Consider the following 25,654-nt stretch of genomic DNA (forward strand, 5'->3'; position numbering starts at 1 on the left):
ATAGGAGCTTACACATGTTCCATATGAGAAAACTCTATGCATAAATAAAGAAGGACACATTGCTTTAAATTGCATTCTTACTACAATTTGGGGGTTTATTAAGGACACAAATATTTTGTAGGTTTCCCATAGTAGTTGTGATGCTGGTTAGAACAATAACAAGCTTGAAGAGATTGAGAGATGCAATTTGAAAGAAAACACAAGGACTTTTTAAGGCAGTTAAACTCACCATCACCAGAAAACTGCTCCTGCTGCTGTTTGATATAGCAGTCTATATTCAGAATTACTGAGGGCAGATGATAAAATTACCTCCTTCCTACTCAACCACAGTGCATCTTTCACAATTCCAGACAAAACATGGCAGCAACTAATAAATTACAGGTTAAATTAAAAAGAAAAAAAAAAATCTGTCTCAGTGAGGACAGGACACCTGGGAAAGTTTCAGTCATACAACCCTGGAAATGAAGGCAACTGCATCCAGAAGACCCTTAATCAGAGAGGAAGTCAGGTGCTGATATTTCTCTCAGCAGCAATTCTCTCCTAATGGCTATCTGAGAAGTCATCTTTGTTTTGTGAACTCCTGTGAGCCCCTCGCACTTGGCAAAATCCTCATGCTTTTACATCATTTCCCATTTTGTTCAGGGGAGAAATGAGAGATGAACATGCATCTGTCCTCCTCCAGGTGGGAACCAGAGGACAAAGGCATTTATGGAGCTGTGGTCACCGGGGGGGACTTCTGCAGCAGCTCCTACATGGCCCCTAGTTTGTAAATACTGGGTCTGAACAGGTGTGAACCAACCTTTGACATGTCTGCTGTCTTCCTGGTCCTGGGCCTATCCCACCCTTGGTGGCCATGTTATTGTGTATCAGACAACTCCACAGCTCTCCTGTGAGCACTTTTGGCTGCCCTCCGGCTGTGTGTGCACCTCCTTCTAGAGCAGCAGGCCTCCAAGGAGCTCAGCAGTGCAGAGAAGTGTGGGAACACCCTTCATGGCCCCCTCCTTCCCATCACCTCAGCCAGGGCTCACTGAAACCAAAGCATCATCGCTGTGTTTTGGCTTGGTCCCTCTAACTCTGGAAATTGTCAAGGGAGGTGCCTTGGGCTTTGCAGAGCCTCTCTGATTTTACATGAGGTCAGTTCTGCTCCAGGACAATCCTGGAAAAAGCAGGATGGGAAGAAATGCATCTTTGTGTTTTTTACAGATTTAATGTGCTTCTTTCCATTTTTTTAAGGAATTGTCCCTTGTGAGGCAAGATTTTTTTCAACAGAATAGCTCCAATTAAGCAAATTACTGAAACACGTGCTTAACTTTAAGTCCCCTGATATTAAGCAAAGCACTTAATCATGAGCTTAAGTACTTTGCTGAGTCAGGGCTAAGGATGCATTCACCCTAAGTTCAAGGTGGTGATTTGGATACCCATTTCCATTCAATTGGCCTGACGGCCTTTTCTTTGACAGTTATTCCTGATAGACTTCAGTGTAAGAAGAACAGGGGGGCGAGAAGGGGGAAATGCTGGTAATTACATTTACATTACTGGGAAGGCACTAAAACCTGAAATGAATAAAGAGGCTGTTCCACCAGCTGTAATGCCTTCATGGCCTGTTTCCAACTGCTCTGTGACTGTTTAGTCCATGTGCGTTTTGTGCGTGAAGAAAGGTCACATACTGTGAAAAGCCTGTGAAGAAGGGAAACAGCATCCTTTTTTTCTTTTCCATATGATTTGCTATTGCAAGGCTGCGTACTACGTTTCTACAGCTATAGTACTTTAAACAGCATGGGGAGAAGGGATTAAGCCTCATCTGCCTAGGAAAGTCAATGATTAGAAGCATTAGATGGTGAGATCAAATTATGGACTGACTCACACCCTCTGTAAGCCTGGAGATAGCAGGGGTGCAGAGCCAGGGAAGAATCTGGCCCTTCCTCACCTGACCTGAGGAAGGAGAGCTCAGGCAGTCTCACACTCGGTGGTGGCAGTGGAGCAGATGTCGCAGTCGCAGCGGATGGCCACGGGGTAAGTGTAGAAGGGATCCACACCCGGGGCACACTTCGGCAGCATCACCGTCACCAGCTTGGTCTCGTTGTAGGTGCACACGCGGTGGTAAGACTCGATGTAAGGCGGTTCCAGAATTGGCCTCTGTGGGAGACAAATGCTGGCATCAGGCAAGATGCAAAACAAATATCTGGGGTCCCAGTTTCCTCAAGGGGACTTAGTGTAAACCACTTGGATCAAGATGGAAGGGGCCACAGAAATAATTTTTAGGTTACAACTTTTGACACCTGCCCCTTGGGGTCCAGCCATGAAGTGGAATGGGCATGTGTACATGTGTGAGAGCCTGAAACACTAAGTTCCAATTAAAGCCGCCTGAAGGAAGACAAAAGCCTACCCAAAAAGCTGGTTTTCAGCAGAATACTAGTGCTTCAACCAAATGCAGATTTGCCAAAAGCAGCTGCCTTCTTCCAGAAGCAGATTTTTCATCAGAGAAAGCACATGCTGCTGGAAACCCTTCTGTGTGCACGAGGTGCCTGAGAGCAGAGGTGCACGTGGGTGCCATGCAGCTGGCTCCCTCTCAGCCAGACCAGTCCCCCCAGTCAGGCTGCATGTCCTACAGATCCTCCACCCCCCCATGGGCGCTGCACTCATGAGATGTTTCTCATGAGATTAACAGCTTGGCCAGAGACCTCAACCAGCAAGAGACAGAAGCCTGAAGGCCCTGAGCCCCACACTCCCACTTGGAATGATGGTGGCATAAATTTCGCTGAAAAGTGAGTTTTTCCTCAACAGAAGCACGTGCTTTGCAGAGACTCCAAAAGGGGCAGCACAGACAGAAGCGGGGGGAGCCCACTGTAATCCTTTTCCTCACACAGATGTGAAAAAGCATAAAGTAACACAGCCAGAAGACATTTTAGCATTTTCTTTCTTTCCCTCTCTGCTTTGGAAAGAGCCTGTGCTAGGAACCAGGAATGATGGCATGGAAAAGAACAGATGCAATGTTTCAGTGAGAAGATATCCAGACACCCTCCCTCTTACCAACCTCCCCCATCCAAGGGGCTTTCTAGAAGCTGCTGAGCCTACAGCCAGATGCATTCAGCTGAACTACATCCCCGTGGTACTGCAGTGCAGTACGAGAGCCTACAAAGTCTGTGCTGCCAGAGGTGCTCATTGGATAGGGGGAACTGGGAGATAAGAGGTCCCTTGAAGGAACCTTGTTTCACTGGGGAAATCTGGCAGCTGGTGGCCTTTCCCTTGTCCCACCAAGCAGGGAAGGTGGGCTGTCAGAGACTGGTTCCTGCTTTGCCCAGTTATACAGAGCCCTTGTCTTTATATGGATAAAACCCCTCTGGAGCTTCCCTTAATAAGGTCTAGGGTCTGGGTCTGGCCCCTTGAGCTGCTCAGTGGCAGAAAGGCGATGAGGGACAGAAACTCGCTCTCTGAAGTGTGTGCAGACTTGTGCTCTCTTTCCCTACACCCCCAAAACATAGCTACTTCACATTTACACAGGGCTGTGATTTAAAACATGGCCAAATTAGACACAGACATTATCTTTGGGATGTGTCTTTTGGAACAAAATATATTAGCCCTCAACTGGGAGCTCCATCTTAATCTCAAAGGAATATTCTTTAAGTAAAGTAATAAAGGCCTCCTCTCCGTAAGTTTTTAAGCCACAAGAGGCTTTCAAATTCCAAAATGCAAGCATTACATAAGTACTTTGTTAATATCATCACATGATGATGCATATCGCCCTTTGAGACCCTGCAAGGAGGGAGGGAACCACAGCAAGGCACTGACATCAACAGCAAGATGGAGCAGTACACAGCCCCTGCCTGCCCCATAGGCAGCCACAAGCTATTTAATGCTTTTCTTTTGAGGGCTTTCCTTGGGTGGGGGTGAAAGCCCCCCCCCCCAGGGATCACAGCCTGGAGTCTCACCTCCCAGGTCTCGCAGCGTCCCCAGCACGCATCCGTTGTGATCCGCAGCGCCTTGCAGCCGGGCTTCTTGGCCAGGAAGGTGAACTCACGCACGGCGCAGCCGATGAAGGTCCGCAGGTCGATGGCGGAGCTCTCGGGCTTGCCACCGCGGCCTGCTGGCAGCAGGAGGAGGAGAGTAGCCAGGATCACGCACTGGAGCTTCATGCTGTGGCGGAAGGGAGAGGAGTGAAGGGTTGGAAGAGCCAGGATGGTGGCACAGTCCTGGAAGTGAGAAGTCCAAGTTCATAGGTTCAGCACAAAAGCCAGGATGACCCTTCCTCCCCTCTTCCCCTTCCTCACTCAGCCTAAGAGAAGATGGGCAGATGAGGGTTCACCTGCTCCCATAAGGTAAATCTTATTGCCACGGTCTGTGTCAGAAAGCAGCGGCCTGCGGACTTTCCCCACAAAGCAGTGGGGTTTGTCTGGAAGAAAATAGCCACCTACCAGTGCCTCGAACCCATTGAAATCCCCACACTGCAAGTTTACAATGCAGCAAATGCCTTCCTACCACCCTATCTGGGCTGCCCAGGCCTTGCACCACGCCAACCAGCAGACAGGCCTTTGGTCGCCCTCTCAGGGCACACTTGCGGCAGTACCAACCCTGGCAGGGACAGTCTGTCAGGGCTGTGTCTGTCTGTCTGTCTGCTATGCATGCTTACAAGAGGTAGCAGGATGGCTGCAGCTCCCTGCATTCAACAGGGTTAGGACTGCAGAGCACACCAGCATTTTGCTGAGGGCACCTACTCCTGGATTTACCCTACTTACCTTTCAGCCTAAGTCAGGAGCCAAGCATCCCTGAGTGTGTGCTATAGCTTCTGGAGAGAGACCAGCACCTCCCAAAAGCAGCATTGGTGTTACCATTACCAAGACCCCGAGCACTCATCTGGCACTGGGTCACTCCCTGGGCTACCACCAGAGAGGTGGATGCAACCCTTGTTTTTCCCTCACAAATGCTGCCCTAGCAGCCAGCTCAAACCCAACCAGGGCTGCCAAGCCAGTGAGCAGAGCTGGTTAGACAGGAGGGACGTGGCCAAGGTGACCAGAGGAGGCTTGGACTCCTCATGCCTCCACACAGGCTGCCATAGGCCAAGTCCCTCTGGTACCTGCTGCCTTTCTATCTCAAACCTTTGGTGAAGCGAGCAACCAGTCTCTCTGGAACACTATCAGAAAGAGAAAGAAATGGAAAGTAACTCGAGCTCTAAGCCACAATATCCACTTTATACCTCCCATACTTGCATTGCATTTAAAAACATCCACCTAGAAACCCTGGACTTGACATTTAACTTTGAGAGAGAAGGTCAGCTGCTGAATAGGGCACACAGACTTGCGTGCATTGGGCTGTGTCCTCAGCTGGATACATTTCAGGAAAATGAGCTCCGCCTGCCTTTTGCCTGACTGAAGCTGTCTCTAGGCTTCCATTAAACCAAACACTTTAAATTTGTTAAACCAGTTTTAGATCAGCATATGGTGTTTGCTACAGTGAACCCTTCATGTATGTGGCTATGCATACACTGTTGTCTTACAAATGATTAAATGAACATATGTTTATATATAAGCTTCAAAAGAGTTAAAAGAAAAAAGCTGTTTTTCCTTATTTTTAATAGCAAGCATCTGAGAGCGAAAGAGACAAACTTCAGAACAAATTGAACATCTATTCTTTGCCACCTTAGCAAAACCTGCAGCTTTATTCATGAGTCAGAGCTGCGACGCAGCAAACACAGAAGCACACTCACCTAACTTGTTGGAGTCAGATCTCCTTCAGCAGGCTTAAATTGCAGACAGTGTTTCAGAGTGTCAGAGTGAGCAGCAGGAGACCTGCACAGCAATCTTTGTCAGGTTTGTGCTCACTAGATCTCCTTAGCAGCTACTACTGGGCTGCTTAATTGCTTGAATTTATAGAAAGGGTCTTGTCAATCAAGGCAAGACTGAGGCAGATCCTTACATGAACTACCCAAGGCATCAAAGTCATTGTAAAGTAAGCCTCTCCTTTCCAACAGCAATTAGCTTAAAGCACATTGTTTCATAACTCCAGCCCCAAAACAAAAGGATTTTCTTGGTGAGTGACATCGTGCTTGCAAAGTAATGAGCACGCACTGGGGCAAAAGAGATCTTTTTTTCCATAGCAGAATTGCAATACCATTGGAAAGAGGTTGTAGGCTGCTTCTGAAATAATCATTACCCCCTGCACTCAACAAGTCCTGAGTAAACACCCCGAAGAAAGACTTTGCAAATATTTGTGCTAACAAAACCCTGAATTTTTGTCAACAGGATAAGACCTTTTTTATTTGATTGTTCTGTACAAGCAAGGGGAATGGATGGGGGGAAGATGAGCAGCTGTCACACAGGTAAGCAGCACTATGCAAAGGAAGCATGGAAATTGTGTCCATTGCCTTCACCATGCAAATACAATTTCAGCTATTTAGAGGACAGAAAGAAGCTGAGGAACCATGGTGCCAGGAAAAACTCACTGGTCAGTGAGTTTGTAAAACACGAGTGGTGAAAGAATTGCAGCCATATGCCTATGCTGCAAACTCAGAAAGTCACCTCCCTTTCCTGTCACTGGCTCACCACTGGACAGTGAATTCCCACCGCTGAATGCTTCAATACCCAGGCACATCATGAAAAGTCAGGGTAAGTGTCAGCAACTATGCACCCCTCACAGTGCTGCTGCTACAGATGGCCACATCAATACGACCCGGCCCTGAGAAGAGAAAATGACGGAGAAAACCTTTATTTAAATCAACTTCAGCCTATGATGTTAGAAAGAAACAAAACAAAACAGCATCTGTTGTTGTCCAGAAAATGCATCTCCTATCAAATATGAAATACGTATTCTTCTGGTGGGTTGTATTTCGGCCTTCTGTTGTATGACCTGGAAACCAGCAACTAGCTGTTGAGTAAATGTGCTATTGAATCATATAGGAACAAACAAGATATATTACATAGGTGCTCTACGTGTTTTAGGGTGATTAACCCATGGTTCAGGGTCCTGGTTTCACTTCCAAGGTCAAATGTATAAATTTGGAGCAGGACTTGGACTCAGTCAAACACCCCCTGGGAACCCACAGAGCTCTTACTTCACTTTACTTTTCAGCTTGGAGCAGCCACTGTCTGGCTGTTTTTCTTGCTGCTGTGTGGCCCTGCTATTTCCCTGGTCAGGAAATTATACTGATTGCATGCACACAAGCTGACTTGTAAAAGGCTTGTTATTTGCCTCTGAGATTCACCATTTCTGTCTAAATTAGGAAATGGTGATTGGAAGAACTGACAGGGGGAAGCAATTCTGTTGTCTGCAGTCTCGCACTGACCTCAGGACATTTTGCATAGGTAAGAGCTGCTGTCTGTTCTACAACCATCATCCTAATTCTTCTCCTTCCACCTTTTCCCTCCCCAAAGTTACTCTCATTTTATGCATTTTTAGTGCAGCAGCACATGAGGTCCTTCTCGGGTCTCAGGCTTTATCATTCGTCCAAAGGATCTGCCTAGAGTCTGCAGTAAGAGAGGCTGAGCCTTGCACATGGAGATCTTGGGAGGCAGCTGGGAATGGACCACTCTCAAGCCATGAGTCTCCAGGGGTGACAGGGGTCCTTCACAGTCTTGCTAGCAGCAAAGGACTCCAGCTTCAAATCAAGACCCATCAGGTTAGATGATGGAGGAGGAATACTGGAGAGGTATTACAATGGACTCCACAGACCTCATCACCAGACATGTCCTGCACACCTTTTCTGTCAGTGAAACTAATAGCATATGGGAAAAGCAGGAGATCCAAAGCCACATCAGATCACAGGGAGGTCAAGAGAAACAGCCAAAGTCTTGCCACTGATCTAAAAATATCAGCAATTTTCCATTTAAAAAAAAATCTCTGATTTTCTGCTTGTTTCTTTGACATTATGGACCAAAAATAAAGCTATAAAAATAAACTTTTAGAATTTTGTTTTTAAGTATGGTTTAGAAGTTCCTACTTGCAGAGAAACCAGGTAAAAGTGAAAATATTGGTTGACAATTTTCCTCTGATTCTGAAAATGTGCTAGCAAAAATCATCCCAAGATTACAGACAGATACAGGAAATACATTCCAGATGGCATATCAACCAGCTTTGACAGATTCCTCTTCTTCTATGGACTAGAAAAACAAGGGCTGGACTTTTAGTTTGTGTAATCCAGTTTGTTTCACTGACTTCTGCTGAGATTCTGTTCTCCTGTCTTCACTTGTACTGAAAAACCTCATGAAGCAAAATGAGAGACAAATTGCAAACTGACCCCTCTCGCTTATTTTCTCTCTTGAAAGTTCTGTCTATTCATGGGACAGACAGTGATTTCTGAAGGATTTGCATCATGTCTCATGAAAACTATGAGTGTTGGCCTTTTTCCAGGTAGTGTTTTGTTGGCTTGTTGGTTTTTTTGTTTGTTTGTTTTTTATTTAAGCTAATTAACAAATATACTGTGTACTTGTACACTTGGCCTTCTGTGTACATCAGAAATTTAAAGGCTGTGTATTTTTATTTTCCCCACATATTTCAAAATTATTTGAAATAAAGGGTGACACACTCATCTTTAAAAGTTACATCTTTATGTCTACCATTTATCTTCACGTTCCTTTTTTGAGACACAGAACGAGACAGAAAGAGACTGACCAAGGGAGGACCTCTGTTGAGGATTGTGTATCCACTCATCCATGCAGGCTTGTGTGGCTTTTCCTCTGAATTCTGGACGGGCAGAACACAGAAATCAATATGCTGTTCAAGGTGTCAGGGTTATCAGCACCGATAACTCACAGTGTTGTCTGCTCATCACTCAAGTTCAGGTGAATCTCACAGGCTTTGCACAAGAACTGCCGTGGAACCACGCAGCAACCCTCCACAATGTGTAACCTTTGAGGTTATAAAATATTTGTGGGCTTAATTCAACCAATTCCCAGCAAAACCTGGGAGGGCTTTGCCCATTTTGGCCTCCCAGTGACTCCACTTTCCTTTGGCAAAACAGCACAATTCCCGAATGCAGTCCTGGGAGGTTTTGCCAGCAGGGAGGATGCTTTGCTCCTGACTTAGCCCCTCACTGACCAGTTATTGGCAGAGGTCCCACTATGAAGCTCGATATACAGCCTGTGCCCTCCAGGAGGCTTTCTGAAAAACAGTCACTCTTGTTCAAAAGAATTCTGGGCTTTCAGCCTCAAACATGGGGAATTCCATCGCTGCAAGAGAGCTTGGATGTGTGTAGGCTCTTCGCTGCCTTCTGGATGCGAAATTCATGCTCAGTCTTTCCCTATCCCCTGCACAGAAAACAGACCAATACCAGGTGCTCTTCATTTCAACACCACTTAAAACACCACATTTCAACACCACTTAAAACACCAAAATTAAAATTATCCAAAGAGATTAACATTAACACCCTAATTCTCAGCCATGCAGGAAATTTTTAATTCCATCCTTGTCTCTCAACGATGAGTCTCTCAACTTCAAACATGCCCTGATTTTCTAATATTAAAAACCTATATGGATTATTTTTATTTTGACCAGTCTCAAGATATCCCACTACTATGAGCAATCTGTCTGTATCCTGATTAATTCACAATTCAGAAAGAGAGAGAGAAACAAAGAGTGGGGGAGGAAAGTGAGAGCTTATACACAAGCAAAGTACTGACAATGACTATGTTAGTATTTTGTGTAACATTTGGAGTAGGTTAAAAAAAAAAAAGTTATCAACGCTACTCTAACAAAAAAGAAAATAGGCTTTCCAATGAAAAACTATAGTCTTTCACATCAGATATCAAATCCCTGGTTTCAGGCAACACGGATTTTCTCAGTCTAGCACTACCAAAACATCTAGGCTTTGCCCCAGTTTTCTAGTTCTTTCTATCAGAAGTACATTGTCTTATAAAATTTTGTGGAGGGACAGATAAAATGAAGAGGGGAAAAAAAAAGAAAAGAAAAGACATTTTTACCTCAGCTCAGTTCACTGTCTTCTTGTGGATATCAACAGCATCACTGATTTTGGAGGAGAAACTCTGAAAACCAGAGTTGATGGAGGTCTTACAAATGTTCTTCCTGCGATGCCCTGCAAGTAAAGAAATGGAAGAGAGCATGGAGGGAGAGGTCATCAGGAAGCAGAGTTAATATTACTGTACAAACAGAGGTTTGAGGAGGCAGGCTGTAGAAGTTGGCAATAAGGTACAGTAAGGAACAGGGAGTTAATGGACTAGAAGCTTAAGTGGGATCAGCCATGGGAAAGCAAGAAAGATACCAGGATGTGCTACCTCATGAGACAGGCCAAGGGAAACAGTAACGTTGACTGGTTACACACCATAAGTACTGCGGAGAGCCAGGTTGGAGGCTGGCTGGCCACGAAAGAAACTGATTGCCATTCAAGCAAGCCAAGCCAGTAACTAGATAGCAGATCTTTATGCACTGGTCACAAGAGGGTCACACAGAGAAAAAGGTCGTAAAATCTGTAGTCGTTCTAAACATATGAAATAAGGAAGAATTAGGAATGACTCTCACCACTGTGAGAAGGGTGGCTGTGGGTTCAAAAGTAAGAGAAGGAGAAATGGATGATGAAAGAAGGTTTACTGGCCAAGTCCCCCAGAGGAGGCATTGAAGAGAGGTTAGGATTCAGGTTAGAATGGAGTGAGTTTGAAAGCCAGGTCAGTGAAGCAGGTAGATGAAACTACGTATGGCAGAGGTAATTTGATGAACTCCCTGAAAAAATTAGCACCAGACTCAATTTTCCCTCTAGAAGCTCTATTTACTATTAGACTTTGCCTCAACAGGTTTTTCACTCTTTGCTGGTAGTTTTGAAAGAAAAGATAAACTTTGTGTCCTGAGAAAAGCATTAGAGACAAGTACAGTACAGTTCTGTAATCTATCCTCACAGCTGCTACAGATGTGTCTTGGAATGTGACTTTCTGTCATTTGCTAAATTTCTAAAGAATGTGAAGAATTGATTTACAAAGGGACAGACAAAATAGGTTTAACCTTGAGAGGGCATGGCTGATCTAAAAATTAAAATCAAAGGAAGCAAATAAAGCTCATACAAATGCTCTGACAGAAATACTGCCAAATGTAAGCAGAGCGAGCACAATGCAGCAATCAGGAAATGTATTCTCAAATGGTAATTAGATAAATGTTGACTTGCCCCATTAACAATGGGACACCAGTCCTAACTGAAGGTCTCAGGCACACAGATCTACTCCTCCTGCTTTAAAAGACTCATTTCACCTCCCGAGGTTATCACAGCGCAAACTGGCACCAGCTGAATGAGTGTTCAGATGAGAAAAATGGAGTCAGAAAAGAGGATTTGTCAAGCCTGCTGTGGAAATAAATCATGCCACGCTTAGTGCTTAAGGAATGACCTATCTTACAAAGGAAAAAAAAAAGATAATTATTTCTCTGCTGCTTTCTGTGCTGCTTGTGTTATGAATTGCCCAGTGAAGAAAACTGCGAAGTCGAGTCCTGGAGATCTGATCTGCTGTGAAACAACACAGCACTAAATGCAGCAGCACCATAGCTGCTCCAGCACAGACACTGTCTCTCTAGCATTGCTGCTGCAGGGGGACTAACAATCACCATTCATCTCCTTCTGCATCCAGTCCTGGAAAATGAAGTCCAAGAGTACGCTTAAACAGGAAGAGAAAAATGCTAATCCACCGTTTGCTTCAGGCATGTCAAACTCAGTGAGATAACACTGTTCTGCTGAAAAGGGCCTGTAGCTATGATGGATTCAATCCAGAGAAGAGGTAATGGAGGTCTTAAAGCCACTATAAGAGCCAGAGCTTCTGAAAATTGGTACTGAGCATCTCTAACACATACAGCAATACCAATATAAGACAAATCCATAGCAGGACTGAAGGTTCAGTTCAGGCTCTTTATCATAACCTGGGTTTATACAATATGGGCTAACAGGATAGTCTGCATTACAGTTGGCGTATTTATGCAAGTGGTACTTCAGAAAAATGAATTTCTCAAACCTTAGATTTCCTTGCAAAATGTTTGGGAAGAAAAACTCAGGGAAAAATGGAAAGGAAAACGGAAAGTTAAGAATGTTCATGCCTAAGAAAAGGACACCTTCCAACAAAATACACCCAACAAAATACCAACAGTGAAGGATAGCCACAATTTAAAATAAAAAAGTAATAAAGCAGAACAGTTTGCCTGATAAGTATCCCAGTCCATGTCATGCAAATGCTAATTCAGGTGTCTCTTATCTCTTAACGAAGAACGAAAGGGTAGGAGTATCAAGAGTGTTGGCTGGTATGTTTTGCAATAGAAAGCCTTTATGCTATCAGAAGTGATGGTCTGACTCTGTAGCTTGTTCTCTAGAGTTGGTGAGTTGCATTGCAAAGATTAAGACCTGCTTAAGACACATTTCTCAGAAAGTGACTGCCAAGAAGAAATTACCTGGAACAGGGACATTCTCAGGGAGTTCACTGAAGATTCAGGAGTTGTCACATACAGAGTTATATCAGGGAAAAAAAAAAAAAAAAAAAGACATACCTAGATACCTAGAATGGATGAGGAGGAGAGAGTAAACACACAACCCCAAGCTCAGGCTGTGGAAGTCCTTAATCAGGATCCCTAGGAAAGTAAGGCAACTCCTTCCTTAAGGCCTTCATATCCTTGCTCTGGAAAGGTGAATAGCTCCCAGTAATAAGGAAGAAAACACTACTAATTGGGGGGAAAATGGATAGCTCTCTGTTTTGTCACTGTCAAATACATGACATGATCAGAGCTTGGAAAAAATATTTGGGGAAGAAAGTGTTAATTTAAGACATACACCAAAAAAAAGTCAAAAATAGGGTCTGAAAACAACAGCCACCAGGTAAATGTGCAATTGGCCATGACTGACTAACATGCCCTGAAATAACATGAAAATGAGTCTAATTAACTCCAAACTCATCCTCACTACAGAGACGTGCAAACTTTTCAAGAGAACACAGACTTTTGCTTGGCATGAAGTCCTTGAGTCAATCCCTGGTTCCTGCCAAGTTTTCAGCTCTTTTGACATCTCTAAGGCAAGGCAATACGTGGGTGACTGTAAAAATAAATGGCACCCTGTAAATGACAGCTTCCAAGATTAGCTTCCTCTCTGTTCAACATTTCACCTTGTCTCAGGGGAAACTCAACAAGGAAAAATGCCTGAGCAACACCTGCAGAACTAGGGCCAAAGGAAGCTACTGAAACAGGCAAAACAACCATGACAGAAACAACATTGATATGTTATTATCATGCATGGTAAAAAAAATAAAACATTAACTGATATTAAAACATTTTCACAAAACAAGGTCGTTCTTTGATCACCAAAACATAACATCTGTGCTCCTGCGGACATGTGCATCCAAACTGACACACGGGTTCCCTGACGTTTGGTAAGGGTTGCACCAGCACTGCAGGTTTTGCTCAGGTGGGCAGTAACATCGACCCTACCAATGTATTTATATCTGAAAAACACTAAGCAATATAAAAACTAATAAATAAGCACTACAGTGATACTAATATTATTCTGTCAAAGTTGCTATAAACAGCCAAAGGGTTTGACAGAAATAATAAGAATTAAGGTGAATAGGAGGACTGACTGATATATGAAAAGTCCTGCTTTATTTATTTTTTTTTTCAATCTGGACAGAAATGCTATGAAGCAGCAGAGCAGCAGACATTTACTCTGAGATGACAGTACTCTGTTTCACTTTATATTTTTAAGGATATAGAATGGAAGCTTTAAATGTGCAGCACTTTACTCCTGTGCTCTGTTTTTGCCTTTATCAAACCTGTAGTGAATAACTGACTTTGAATATCACACACTGCAGCTACTTCTCAGTTCTCACACAAGCTTTTCAAAGTGTGCGTGTCCTTAAACTGTCCTCAGCTGTGGCCATATTCTCTTGCTTGCTGGACTGTTTGTGGCCATGATTCTGATCACATTCAGTCCCATGTAAATCAAGAATTCAAATTCAATGGAGCTGGCTAAATGCTGATACAGGGGAGAGCTGGGCTCTCTATTTGCACACCAGGTAATTGTCTGCAGATCTGCCCTCGGTTCATTGCAATGTGAAAAAGATTCTCCAATAAATTTGGATACTATGTAAATTATAAGTAACTGCAATAGCCAATTTAACTCAAATCAATTCTGCATTCCATAACTTTCCTCCAATGGTCTTTTGAAAAGAGATTTAGACTTTTATGACAGACTAGTGGGCAATGACATAACTCTATTAATTCTCTCCTCTGGGCTCAGAAGTGGAAGATGAAGCTTCTTAGTCAAAACTATGTAAGTTCAAAGATGTATTATCTTAATTCATTATTTTCCCTATTGTTTGTGTCCAGTGCACTGGAAAAAAAGACTTCTCATTTTGACATGCATCACCACCAGGGCTAATGCTCCGTTTTCAACATTGCCTTGGTGATGAGTGAAGTTTACAAATTAGACAAAGCTAGAAGTGAAGTCTCTTGAAACAAAGCTACTGCCTCTTCCTGTGAATCCTGTTAGAATAAGCTCATGGAACTACTGAACTAATCAAATCCAGTCAGGAAAACAAGTACAACGCGAGTCCCAAACCCCAGAGAGGCACTTGTCCAAATCAAAGCTCATTACAGCCTAGACCCAGACAGTAATGAGCAAGATGTTTCGGCAGCAGACAGAACCAAACCCTCCAGCCTGAACTCTTTTCACCCTCTGGGGAAATGTGGATCTCAGTCAACACTCTCGAGTTCTCAGACTATTTCAAGTTTGAGTTCATCACCCTGTTCCCGCTGACTTTAACAAGCTCCTCATGGGTGCAGTCATCCCATGTCACAGAATCAGCATGGCTCGCATAAATACAGAGAGACACAGAAATATAGGAACCATCAGGCCTGAGAAACAAACTCTACAACCTTACAGAGCCAGCTGAGGTGACCAGAGGGTTGCCCATTTGTTGTTGTCTGTCTTGGCACACCGACTTGTCAGCAACTGAAGATTTACCAGGTGAGGACCATGAGAAGAGCAAGAGATGCCAAAGCTCCTGCTTTCACACATTAGCATCACTGTGCAACTGTCTCACTGTACTCAAGCCCATGGCCTTCCTGCAGGAATCTCTGTTTTAACTCTTCTGTAATGTATCTGGAGACAGACAAGCACGTTCTTTGTGAAAGAAGAATGCGGAGACCATACTGAGATTGTATTTAGCACAATTTAGTATTTTTTTGACGACTATCATAGACCAGTCCTGAATATCACCCCTTAGCCATAATCCATCTCAAAACCACCCTTATAAACCAAACCAACAGCAGGCACACCACTGCACAGTAAGTCGTTCATGCCTCCGCACATGCCACAACCTGTGAGATGCCAATGCCAGCACAGGACGATCAGATGTTCAGTCCCTGGGAGTGCATTCATACATGCAGTGCTTTCCAAAACTCAGCTCTGCCCCAGAGAGGAATAGCTCCCTGTCACTGGGATCACATCACTCATAATTTATAACTTGTTTATGAGTTCAGGAATTATAATTTAGTAAAAGATGTTGATAGTTACTTGAGCTGCAAGTTCAAGTAGGAGCCAGTAGTCTTCTGCATACAGATTAATCAATACAGATTAACTGAGAGAGAACCACAGACTCAATTTCATGCTGCTATTGCTATATACTTTCTGCTTTTCTTCAAGCACTTTATATTCAGCAGCCTTTGTAAGATGTGTCTAATTTAATTAGATTAGACAGATAAACCCTGATAAAAACAAAATGTTTTTGTCATTTAAAGAGACTTCCAAACCAGAGATTAATTTATAAAGACCTGATGGTCTGACAAGACAAGCTTTGTACTTCACAGGGTTTTATATTGTATTTGATTCTGACAATTTCTGCTATATTCTCCTATGCTCAAAGGTCATATATGTAAATCATGACCCACTGTAATAATTTCTTGCTTTGGTGGCAGCTGGCATGTGGCAAACAGATGCTGAAATCCAGCTGTTTAAATCCTCAATCAGCCATTTAAGTTGAAACCCAGGAGTGAAATGACTAAAAGGTATGTTTTCAGAACGGTATGCCAAACCGTACCCGAGGGATTCCCACTCAAGCTGAAATACTGAAAGACTCCGAACCCCATCAACATGTAAAGAATACAACATACAGATGTTGCTTTATAAGGAAAACGCATCACAAATGACTCACAGATAAAGCTGTAAAGATAATAAGATGTTGGGTTTGAAGCTAAAGGCATGGCTAGAAAATTAAAGGTTTGCCTAATTAGTATCAGTGATGAGTGTATGAAGGGATCAGATGGCCTGCTGGCTCCAGCTGTACGGAACTGAATTTCTGAACCCAGGGCCCTTTGGTATCACTCAACCGCGATGCGCTATAGGCTAGACTTTGAAGAGTTCAGCATTGGGCAAAACCCTACTGACACTGACAGTGGACAATGAGGCTGGTCTATAGTCCTTTTGGAAAACACACCCCACACAGCTTGGTCCCAGGGTGCTGAAAAGGCATAGATACTTGGGTAACTGACTGTGACACTTGGGTTTGCACATTTTCCTGCGTTAGGTGATATTGTCTGCCTAGTACAGAGGGTTTTGGTGGAACTAGCAATGTGTCTCTGAAGAGATCAGTGACAATGACAGCTTCTGCACACTGAATTTCACAGTCTTTTTCAACTGAGAAAGTACTTCATTTATTTTTAATCCAAGGAGCTACAGTGTTGACAGAATGATGAAAATTGGTTAACTTGTTGTTTTCCCCCATTTCAGTTGTTTGATTACATGTGCAGGACTGTGTCCAGACTGGGTTTTGGTTTGAGGCAAAAGCTTTGCCAACCTCCTGCTAATACCCAAGAGCCAGGCAGTGACTCCAGGCTGAGCAGCAAGGGTTTCTCCCATCCTAACCCAAGGGCAGCTGTGGAATGAGAAGGACTCTTTGTATCACAGAAGTGTGGGAACTTCATCACCCAAAGAATCCTGCTTTGTGGTTTGGCCTTGCTACCATTAATGTCAAGGGGGAGTTTTAAGCAGCAGGCACTGAATCAGGATCTTCACAGCTGCCTAAAGAAGGCTCATGGCATTTAATCCAGAGGTGGCTTTATCTTTTTTCATTTGGGCTACTCCTGGGGAGACGTCAGGCGCACTAACCTTGCATCAGCCATCGTACATATCCAAGAAATTATTAGCCTATGAGACAAAGCTACAACGTTCAACCACTAGAATGGCATGGGCAGAAAGAGCAAGAGATCCAGACTAGCCCTTGACTGCCACGGCTATGACAACCCTGCCCTGATACACTGGGGGGAGTGGAATAAAGATTTTTTCCTGGATGTAGACAAATTTGACATGTTCATTATTCAAAAATGATTTTTTTCTCCAATTTCTTATACATCTGAGCACCCTGAAGGAAGATAAACGTTGCAACAGATTTTGCCTGGTCTTCATTTTCACCTCTGCCGCTGTGGCTCAGAGCAGTGCATTTCATGCATGCCAACTTCTTCCAGAGTCTACCAGATATCAGCCCACCTCCTTACAGGGTGCCACGATGGGCAACATGCATCCTGCTTCTCAGCATCGTATGATGCTTACTACAACCCGTACAAAATACCTCTTCTGTATGCATTTGGTACTCTCCAGACAAGGAAGTGAAGTTACACTGCTTAATTTCCATTTTTTCCTCACCTCAGTGATTAGGTAAGCAGTTTTTTGCTCAAAACAATGTTTTAAATAAGTAATAATAATGGAAAGTCTCAGAGGAGAAAAGACGGCATCTTAGTAACGCTGGTTTTAAGATGACAACCGCACCAGAAAAGGATAGCTCCCTACCCTTGAAAGCAAAAATTCCCTTTCAATTTCCACATTAGCACAGTATCATCATTTTAACAGTGGTGCCCTATTCAGAACAAAATTCTTTTGTACACATTGTGTCTAGACAGCCTTAGAAAAAAACTCACTCTACTTAACATGAGGGGATTGAGTTTTATTATATGTTCTTCAATGTTTGACTGCAGGCTCATGTACTATTCACAAATAATGCAGCATAAATTTATTAAAGTTTTGTCTGGAGGCAATGGGTACATCCTTCTAAGACATGCAGGAAGCAAAGTGGGACTGAACTCCTCTCTGAAGCTTACAGGCATAAAAGCTTTCTAGGGGTCATGCAGCTAATGTACACAAAACAGCAGATGATATTAATAGGATAAATTTACTGCAGGAAGAGGAAACTGAGCCCACATCACTCCTATTACTATTGTCCAGTTTCCCATATAGATGCAGCAGACCTTTATTTTATTTTTGTTGACTGCAATGGGACTTCCACCAATGACCACAGCAAGCACAGAATTAAGTCTTGCAGTTCCCAGAGACAGCCTTTACCCGCCTCATCATGTTTCTGTTCTTAGAAGGGGGTATTTCCCCCTCTTGAAGCAAGCATGAGGGCAGCCAAGGAAAAATCATAAATTATTTCTTCTTTTCAAGTGATTATTCTTTTTAACTTAGCCATTTATAGAAAAACATATTGTTGCTTTTTTATTTTTGAGATTAAAATAGAATACCCTCCTGTGCACAGGGACAAATTCTGTTCAGGACCAACACTCTTTTTGTCTACACACTCTGTCCTCTAAGCACTGGTTGATTTTGTACTGTTACTTACTTGTTACATCTTTCACATCCTCATGTTATCAGAGCAGAGGATTTCTTTCTTCTAGAAGAGCCAGGTGAGAGGCTCGACTTGACCTGCCAGGGGATCCAACAGAAGGGTGGCTGATGAGGGTATGAGCTCTGGAGAGCAGGAGGAACAGGTCCCAACAAAACCACCAGAGCGTACACGAGCTCCAGGTCAGGCATGTGGTCTGGGACTGCAGTGGGTTTGGCAATAAGGAGTAATGGTGGCACTTTGGGGGATCAGAAAGTGTTTAGGATGGGATGAATACCTCTTGTAAGAGGGAGAAAAAGAAAGCTGTGGATGAGAGAGGGTGCATGCCAGCCAGAGGCAAGGAGAGAACAGGAGGTATCCATTCACCAAAGCACTGGAAAGTGTGTTATGGGATGGGAAACCTGACTGGAGACCCCAGGGGAGTGGGTGAGGATTACCCCATGGCCCTCTCACCCCAGGACCTGGTGGCATGGAGGAACAGCACCCGTACAGAGGCCTGTCCACCTTGCATTGCTCACACTCCCATCCCACCAGCAAAGAGATGCCAGGAACCCTTCTCCTCCCCTACCTGCCCAGTCCTCTCTGTGCAGGCAAAAAGGCAAACACCCCAGTTCTGTACTTTGCAGAAGAGACATTTCCAGATGTTACTTAGAAAATGGATTAGCACGAACAAACCGATGAGGATAATGGATGCGACTGACAGAACGCGAACACATGGAAAACAATTCAAGGTTACAGCAAAGGAAAATACTTTTCAAAGCTTCAACTGCTGCCAAGTCAGGCAGCACACAGGGAGAAAAGCCAGGATGGAAGGAAGGTCACGTTTTTAACCGATGGCCAGCATTTCCATAGCAAGCTTGGTATCACTAACCCCAAGCCTCACCTGTACTTTGCCCATCCTGGGTACTGGAAAGCGGTGTTAAGGGAAATGCTTTCCCTTTTAGCTGATCTTTGTTCTTGTTGCTGCTGCCATTAAAACACTGAGATATAATACATTTCCCAGTTCTGCCTCAGGACTATCCTACCATAATGTACAAAAGTTGGTCGAACAGTTATCCCATGAAATCAAGCTTACATAGAAAAGACAACTTAAGCTTTGGAAAATGAGTTGTTACTTATGAGTACGGGATCTGGATTTCATGCTAACACTCCCTGCTGCAATAATGATGCAACCAAAACAGGATATCCTACATCACTGACTAATTGAAGTCTGATCAAAAGAAAATACCAGTATGACATTAAATGGCTTATTTATAGGTTCTGTTTCCCTAGACAATGAATCCAAGCATTTACATTTAATTATTAGATTTCAAATCCCAATAATAGGTTAATTTTTGTTCCATTAAGTTACACACTGCATACATTTCATCACCAAGGATTTGAAACTGGCTTGGTAATTTAGAAGAGGAAAAGAGAAAGGAGCGTAATGATGGTGGATTTAGCAGGAATATAAATTATGCTCGATTAAAAGGAGTAAAAAGAAAAAGGGGGTAGAGTTTCTTAACAATCTAACTGATTTAGTTAATCTCTTTTCCTAGACACTGAATTCATCAAGTAAAAGGCAGACTCTGTACATACCTCATACCTTCGGCACGATCACTTCCTCCTGCACGTGAATGCTAGGGCCTTCTTGGTTTGGCCAAGCAAGTCCAAAGCAGTTGGCAGAAACCAGGGGGCTGCTGTTGGATCAGCACCTCTCGATCCAGGCAAGGAGCCTAATATCCTGTGATGGTGAAGTCTCCTATGGAAACAAATCCGGTGTTATCACACCACATGTACCTGACTGCTGGCACTTCTCCTCTTCTCTCCCCAGCTTCTGTCATGGTTGAGTCCCACCACGAGTCAGAGGAGTTGTTGCCACAGATGTAGCTCCTATAGGTGCCACAAGCTGTACCAGGGAAACCACATGTGGGACAGGGACACGGGAAGCCAGGTGTGAGTGCTTCTGCTGCCACTCCTGGAACTGCCTGTTTTTCTTTTATTACATGAAGTGCATTTGGACTGCATAAAGTTACTAACATACATTTTTTGCAACAGATGAAAATTCAGAGAAAAAAAAAAGACAAAAGAGTTGATGGACTAAAATGCCATATTCTAACACTCCCATATTCTGACAAAACTACAAACCAGCACGAAATCATGCATACACTTGGCCTGACTGAACTGTTTAGCAGAAGAATCAAAAAGGCTTATGCAACCTTTAAGGATCTGATTTTTGCAGATATTGACCACAGGTACTCCCTAAATTAAGGCATGGTGCTTCTAGGAGCTTTTGGGGGATGGCTGGATGTGAATTTTCATGCGCAGAGAAGGGCATGAGGGAGGAGCATGGAAGATTGTGCTGTAAGGGGAACTTACAAACCTTCTCCGGAAACACAGATCTTGAAAGCAGCTCCTTTGTTCTCTCATTTGGCTTCTGTGTCGCACATATTCAAATTTACCATCAGCAGAATTAACTGTAGAGCAAAAGAAAACAAATTGGTCAGATAGGAGAAGAAAAATGGGAGGAAAAAATCATTCCGTGCGATCTTACATTAGGGTGTCAAATTAAAACCCTTACGTCCTACATACATCTTCAGCTGTTCTACTGCATTTCTAATAATTGGAGCAAATTTACAGAATTCAGCAGTTGCAAATACTTTGCCAACAAACTCCAAATAACCAAAGAGAGAGCAATGGGATTGGAAGCAGGCTATGGGTCATTTAATTAGTCAAGCTGGAAATTTTAAAGGGAGTTAACAGATTGAAGATCATTACAGAAATAGAATTTAACCTGAAAAAAGCTTCAACACAGTTTCTGCTAAAGCAGAGCTACATCACAAGGGCCACTCTAAAACTCGGAGACGTTTAGCTAACCACATGGAAAGCCATTTGCTTTGGTAAGGCCGAAACACCCACCAGCCCAGGCCACCAACCCTGTCTTCCTTAGGAAGAATTTGACCAGAAAGACAAATTTTGCTCAACTTCAGCTCGTCACAAGTCCTCACCCTTGCGTTGGAGGAGCCTTGTAGCAGGAGGCTGGCATCGCTTGAGAGGATGGCATGAGTGGGGGTGGCAAGACGTACCACGGCGCAGCGGGAAATGTTCTCTCCTTTGTATTCCTCGGGGTAATTCTAGTCTGGCCAGAACTGATGCTTGAAATAATCACTAACCAAATCAACAATTACTGTCTGATGAGTGTCGTGCACAGCAAATAGCGATAATGCCCCTTTGTGTTTGTGAAATAGTCTGTGGGCTAATAAATTAATTACCACTGTCTGAATTCCACATTTCCTTGCTGCAGAAATCAAGGGTATTTTGCCAAATTTCAGTTTACTTTGAGACGTATCAGCAGCAGACTTCAGCCTACTGCCTCCAAGACGCCTAAAATGAGGACTGTAGAACACAGATGCACATTTTGATGTAAGATATTTATGTGTACAGCTATTTTCCACTCATGCACGTTATCTGCAGAGCCAAAACAATCTCTAGAAAATGCATGGGAGTCATCACATAATCTTAGGGACAACAGATAAGCATAATCTGTAGTCCAACTCATTTCACACAATGAATATTAAAAAGATATCCAAAATTGAGTGGCGCTGTTGACCAGTAGGCTCACCCAGCTAACCCTTACGTGCTTCATCAGGAGGTAAAGATTCAAAATTGACCAGAGCCTGCTCAATCCAAGCAAAGTTTTGCACGTAACTTCTGAATTTGTTGCTAGAAGCCTGCTCATATACTCATAAAAACACTACGTCTTTCCTTCCTTACTGTCAGACCAATTACAGTCGAGCTTCACTGTGCTCTGGCTGGCAGGTTGGCATACATATCCTCAGCGCACCACTCTGCTAGCCAGATGCTCTGTAAATACTGCCGCTTGGGTTGCTGCTAGCTCGGTCGGTGAAGTGCAGCCTTCATACAACATCAAAAACTTTTCTCTGCTGGTGTCAAAATAAGAAGCTCAAAACCAAGGTTCAGAAGCCATGTAGAATATTTTGACTGCGTTCCCTTCCCCGTGCTTTTTTTTCAGGGATAATGCAGAACAAGTTCCCAGACATTGTCAAGTGTTTATCAAAGGCATGCACCACTGTCCAGCAATACAAAACATATCTTTTTCTTTTTAAATATACCACAAGATTTCCATTCCTCTTGAGCAATCTCCAGCATCTCGAACCTTCAGTGGTTTGAGGGACGAAAAGTATTGAGTAGACAAAATGAACAATAATGGTAATAATAAAAGAAACACCCAGGAAAAGAATAAAGTTTCACTATATCATTTTTTATGTGATGGGGAGCTTCCAGAGAAGCCTGAAGTCATTACTCGCTTTGGGTTAGTATGCTTCCTTTCAAGGTATTTACTAACAAATTCCAGATATTCACTTTGGCTTCAGCATTTAATCTTCAAAACCAAATAGTTCTGAATTCATACTGCAAGAGCACGTATCAGTTTCTAGTTTAATATCCAGACTATTGCTTCACTGCACGTTAAAGCAATAATTGAATAGAGACTTGGGCCTTTACCTGCATGCAAAACCACTTTCGTAGGCCACAGACTTGTGATCTGGGTCCAAACTTAATGCAAGATAAACTAGAAGCTCTGCTATTACATGAGGAAACCAGAACACTCCTGAGAAGGAAAGACAAAGTGAAAAATTAGCAAAGCAATTACCATTACAAGAAGTAGGAAACTGCTTTAAGTTATTAATTCCAGTCCTTTAAGGGTTGCTTTCTAACTTGCAAGTACTGAAGACAAATCCTAGCCTGAAGGCCAACTTACTGCAGGTTCTAATTTTATTTTTTGAACTTCTTTGGAAAAGACGTGCCTTGCAGTAAGAGACAGAAAGACGATAAGTGATCTGAATACAGTCTTAGAAGAATTAAAGAGATTTCCAATAATAAGCTCTTCTAACGAAGGCATGCAAGATCCAACTGCTGAAAATTCGATTTGGAAAAGCGTTAAAGTGGAAAGAATTGTTAAGAATCAGGTTACTGGAATAACTCACCTAGGAAAGCTGACCTTTTAAAATCAGCAGTAGATGTTTAATACATACAGTCCCCAGTTTTATCGCAGAATCCACGGCGGCCGTGCTTCTGCTAAAGCCATTCACCAGCACTACCCCTTCCCAGGCTCTACCTGCCCTTCTCTCCAGAGGCTGTTTCCCATGCAAGTAACCATCTTAAGCCCTTCTCCTCACTTCTAAAACGAAATGCAGAGCACCACAAGGACTGAAACAGTATAATGATACTACAAAGAGTAAGTCTTGTTCTTTCACCTGCTGTGTTACGGCTCAAAGGGTTTATCAAAACACTGTGTAGATCTAATGCTTGTTTTCCTTTAGCCACTGCTTTTAAGTTCCTCACAAGCATGCAGTACAAGGATGATGATCATCATGAGAAGACCTTAAAAAAAAAACAAAACAATGAAACTGGAAGTTTATGCTAGTAATTCTGGCAGAAACATAAAGTACCACCTCACTGGGTGTTTTTTCTTAGACTAGTGTCCTTACATTTAATGCATAGGAATGGGTAGCTGGTAGCTCACTGTTGAAAAGGTAGATGTTTAGACGGGAGGAGGTGGAAAAAAAAGCCAAGCACCTGGAAAACACTTCATTGCTTCTTTATTTAGATGCACCCACAGTACAGAGCCTCTTGAGCATGTGCAAAAGAGGAAGATTACACATTTATAGCTGGGAGCACCACTGAGTTCGAGTTTCTTTGATACCATTTTTAAGAAATTAAACTATTTCCAAAGAATGACAATTGAACCCAAGAGCTTAAGACCTGCTTGTACTTTATCCAGAGGTGGAAGATATTTTTCTTTTATTATTACTTTGATGTAAGTAGAAGACATTTTCACAGTCTGGTTGGACCAGTCTATATATTTTCATATGCACCTTTTAATATAATATAAAAAATGTTTCATTTTTCCCCCCTACCCACAGATAGTTTAATGCATCTAAATTTAGAAACAATAATGGACCAGAGCATTCCTATGGGGAAAAATGAACTTTTGCTGCCCTCTCCTGCTTAAACAATGAAATGCTAAAATATTAAGATCTATGAATCTAATGCTAACCTTTAAACAAAAAGCATGACAGGTCATTCGCTATACTACAATCAAAAATAGGACAACAACAAGAAATGTATCGGTACTATTTATATTTGAAAACCCCTCATCTTTACATGAGGTTATGAATACAACATATTTACAGTAAGTGATCCAAATAACAAAAACTTGTATTCAGAGAGGTCATGATAAAAAGTGTACACTTCTGTGGATGGGAAGCAACACTTGGATAAAAGGTTTCAATGAAAATTAGTTCCATCCTGTTTCAAGATACTGTTTCATAGACCTTAAATGAGAAACTGGGCAATACAAAATCTGCTGCAGATACCAACTGGAAAAACTAATTTGTGTCTCACAACTTAGCTGCTAAGGGAAGCAGGTGAGCAAAAAAAAAAAAAAAAAGTCACATGTAAATAAAAACATTCTTCAATCTTGCACTGTCACCTTTATCTTGCTTTAGGGCCATTGCTAGCAGTGATAGTTACACAATTAAGAGAAAAGGCCATCTTTGTTTTCCAAGAGAGAACCCAAACCAAATCATTTTGGTTTTATTTGGGGGGAGAAGAATCCGTTCAGTTCTTTCTCCTTCCTCACAAAACAATAAAAAGGTTTTTAAAGCTCTAATTTATTTTCCCTTCCACAGAGTAAGAGCCTGAGGCTGTACTTACACATGTAAAATTTAAGTACAGCTGCTGCATTTCTTGCTCAAGCAATTCTTGGCTCCGACAGCCTTGATTTTTCCATATATAGGAGAAGATAAAAAATAAATTAAATCCTTTTATTTATGCTAAGAAAACCAAGATTAAATTTACTAGTGAACGCTCCAATGGCAGTAGAACACTTTTATTTAAAGCATTCCAACCTTTGGAAAAGAGACAAAAACCACTCAAAAGCAATGAAAGGAAAACAATAAGGGAGACTTGCAAGATGAAGAAAGCAATATGTGCTCAATTTAAAGTATCTGAGAGGAACTTCACTTTTACAGCTGTTACATCCCCATGACCTGATGCAATGCCCTAGTATTGAAAATGCAGCT

General features: G+C 42.7%; 1 protein-coding gene across 2 annotated transcripts; it reads right to left on the bottom strand.

The window, feature by feature from the left end:
- Positions 1 to 96: 96 nt before the first annotated feature.
- GPHB5 (glycoprotein hormone subunit beta 5) lies at positions 97 to 23,524 on the bottom strand. 2 transcript variants are annotated; one of them, XM_040559674.1, is made up of 7 exons: positions 23,073 to 23,524; positions 21,557 to 21,716; positions 20,932 to 21,025; positions 20,148 to 20,310; positions 9,909 to 10,021; positions 3,930 to 9,236; positions 97 to 2,136 (listed from the first exon to the last, which is right to left on the bottom strand). In XM_040559674.1, the coding sequence occupies exons 6-7, from the start codon at positions 4,131 to 4,133 to the stop codon at positions 1,948 to 1,950; spliced, it is 393 nt and encodes a 130-aa protein (XP_040415608.1). In that variant the 5' UTR covers positions 4,134 to 9,236; positions 9,909 to 10,021; positions 20,148 to 20,310; positions 20,932 to 21,025; positions 21,557 to 21,716; positions 23,073 to 23,524; the 3' UTR covers positions 97 to 1,947. The 2 variants fall into 2 exon arrangements, with proteins under 2 accessions (XP_040415608.1, XP_040415609.1); XM_040559675.1 differs by lacking the exons at positions 9,909 to 10,021; positions 20,148 to 20,310; positions 20,932 to 21,025; positions 21,557 to 21,716; positions 23,073 to 23,524 and having other exon boundaries at positions 3,930 to 4,134; positions 5,702 to 6,145.
- Between the last annotated feature and the right edge of the window lie 2,130 nt (positions 23,525 to 25,654).

Source organism: Cygnus olor, chromosome 5, assembly GCF_009769625.2.
Source record: "Cygnus olor isolate bCygOlo1 chromosome 5, bCygOlo1.pri.v2, whole genome shotgun sequence".
In the NCBI taxonomy this organism is placed as follows: domain Eukaryota; kingdom Metazoa; phylum Chordata; class Aves; order Anseriformes; family Anatidae; genus Cygnus; species Cygnus olor.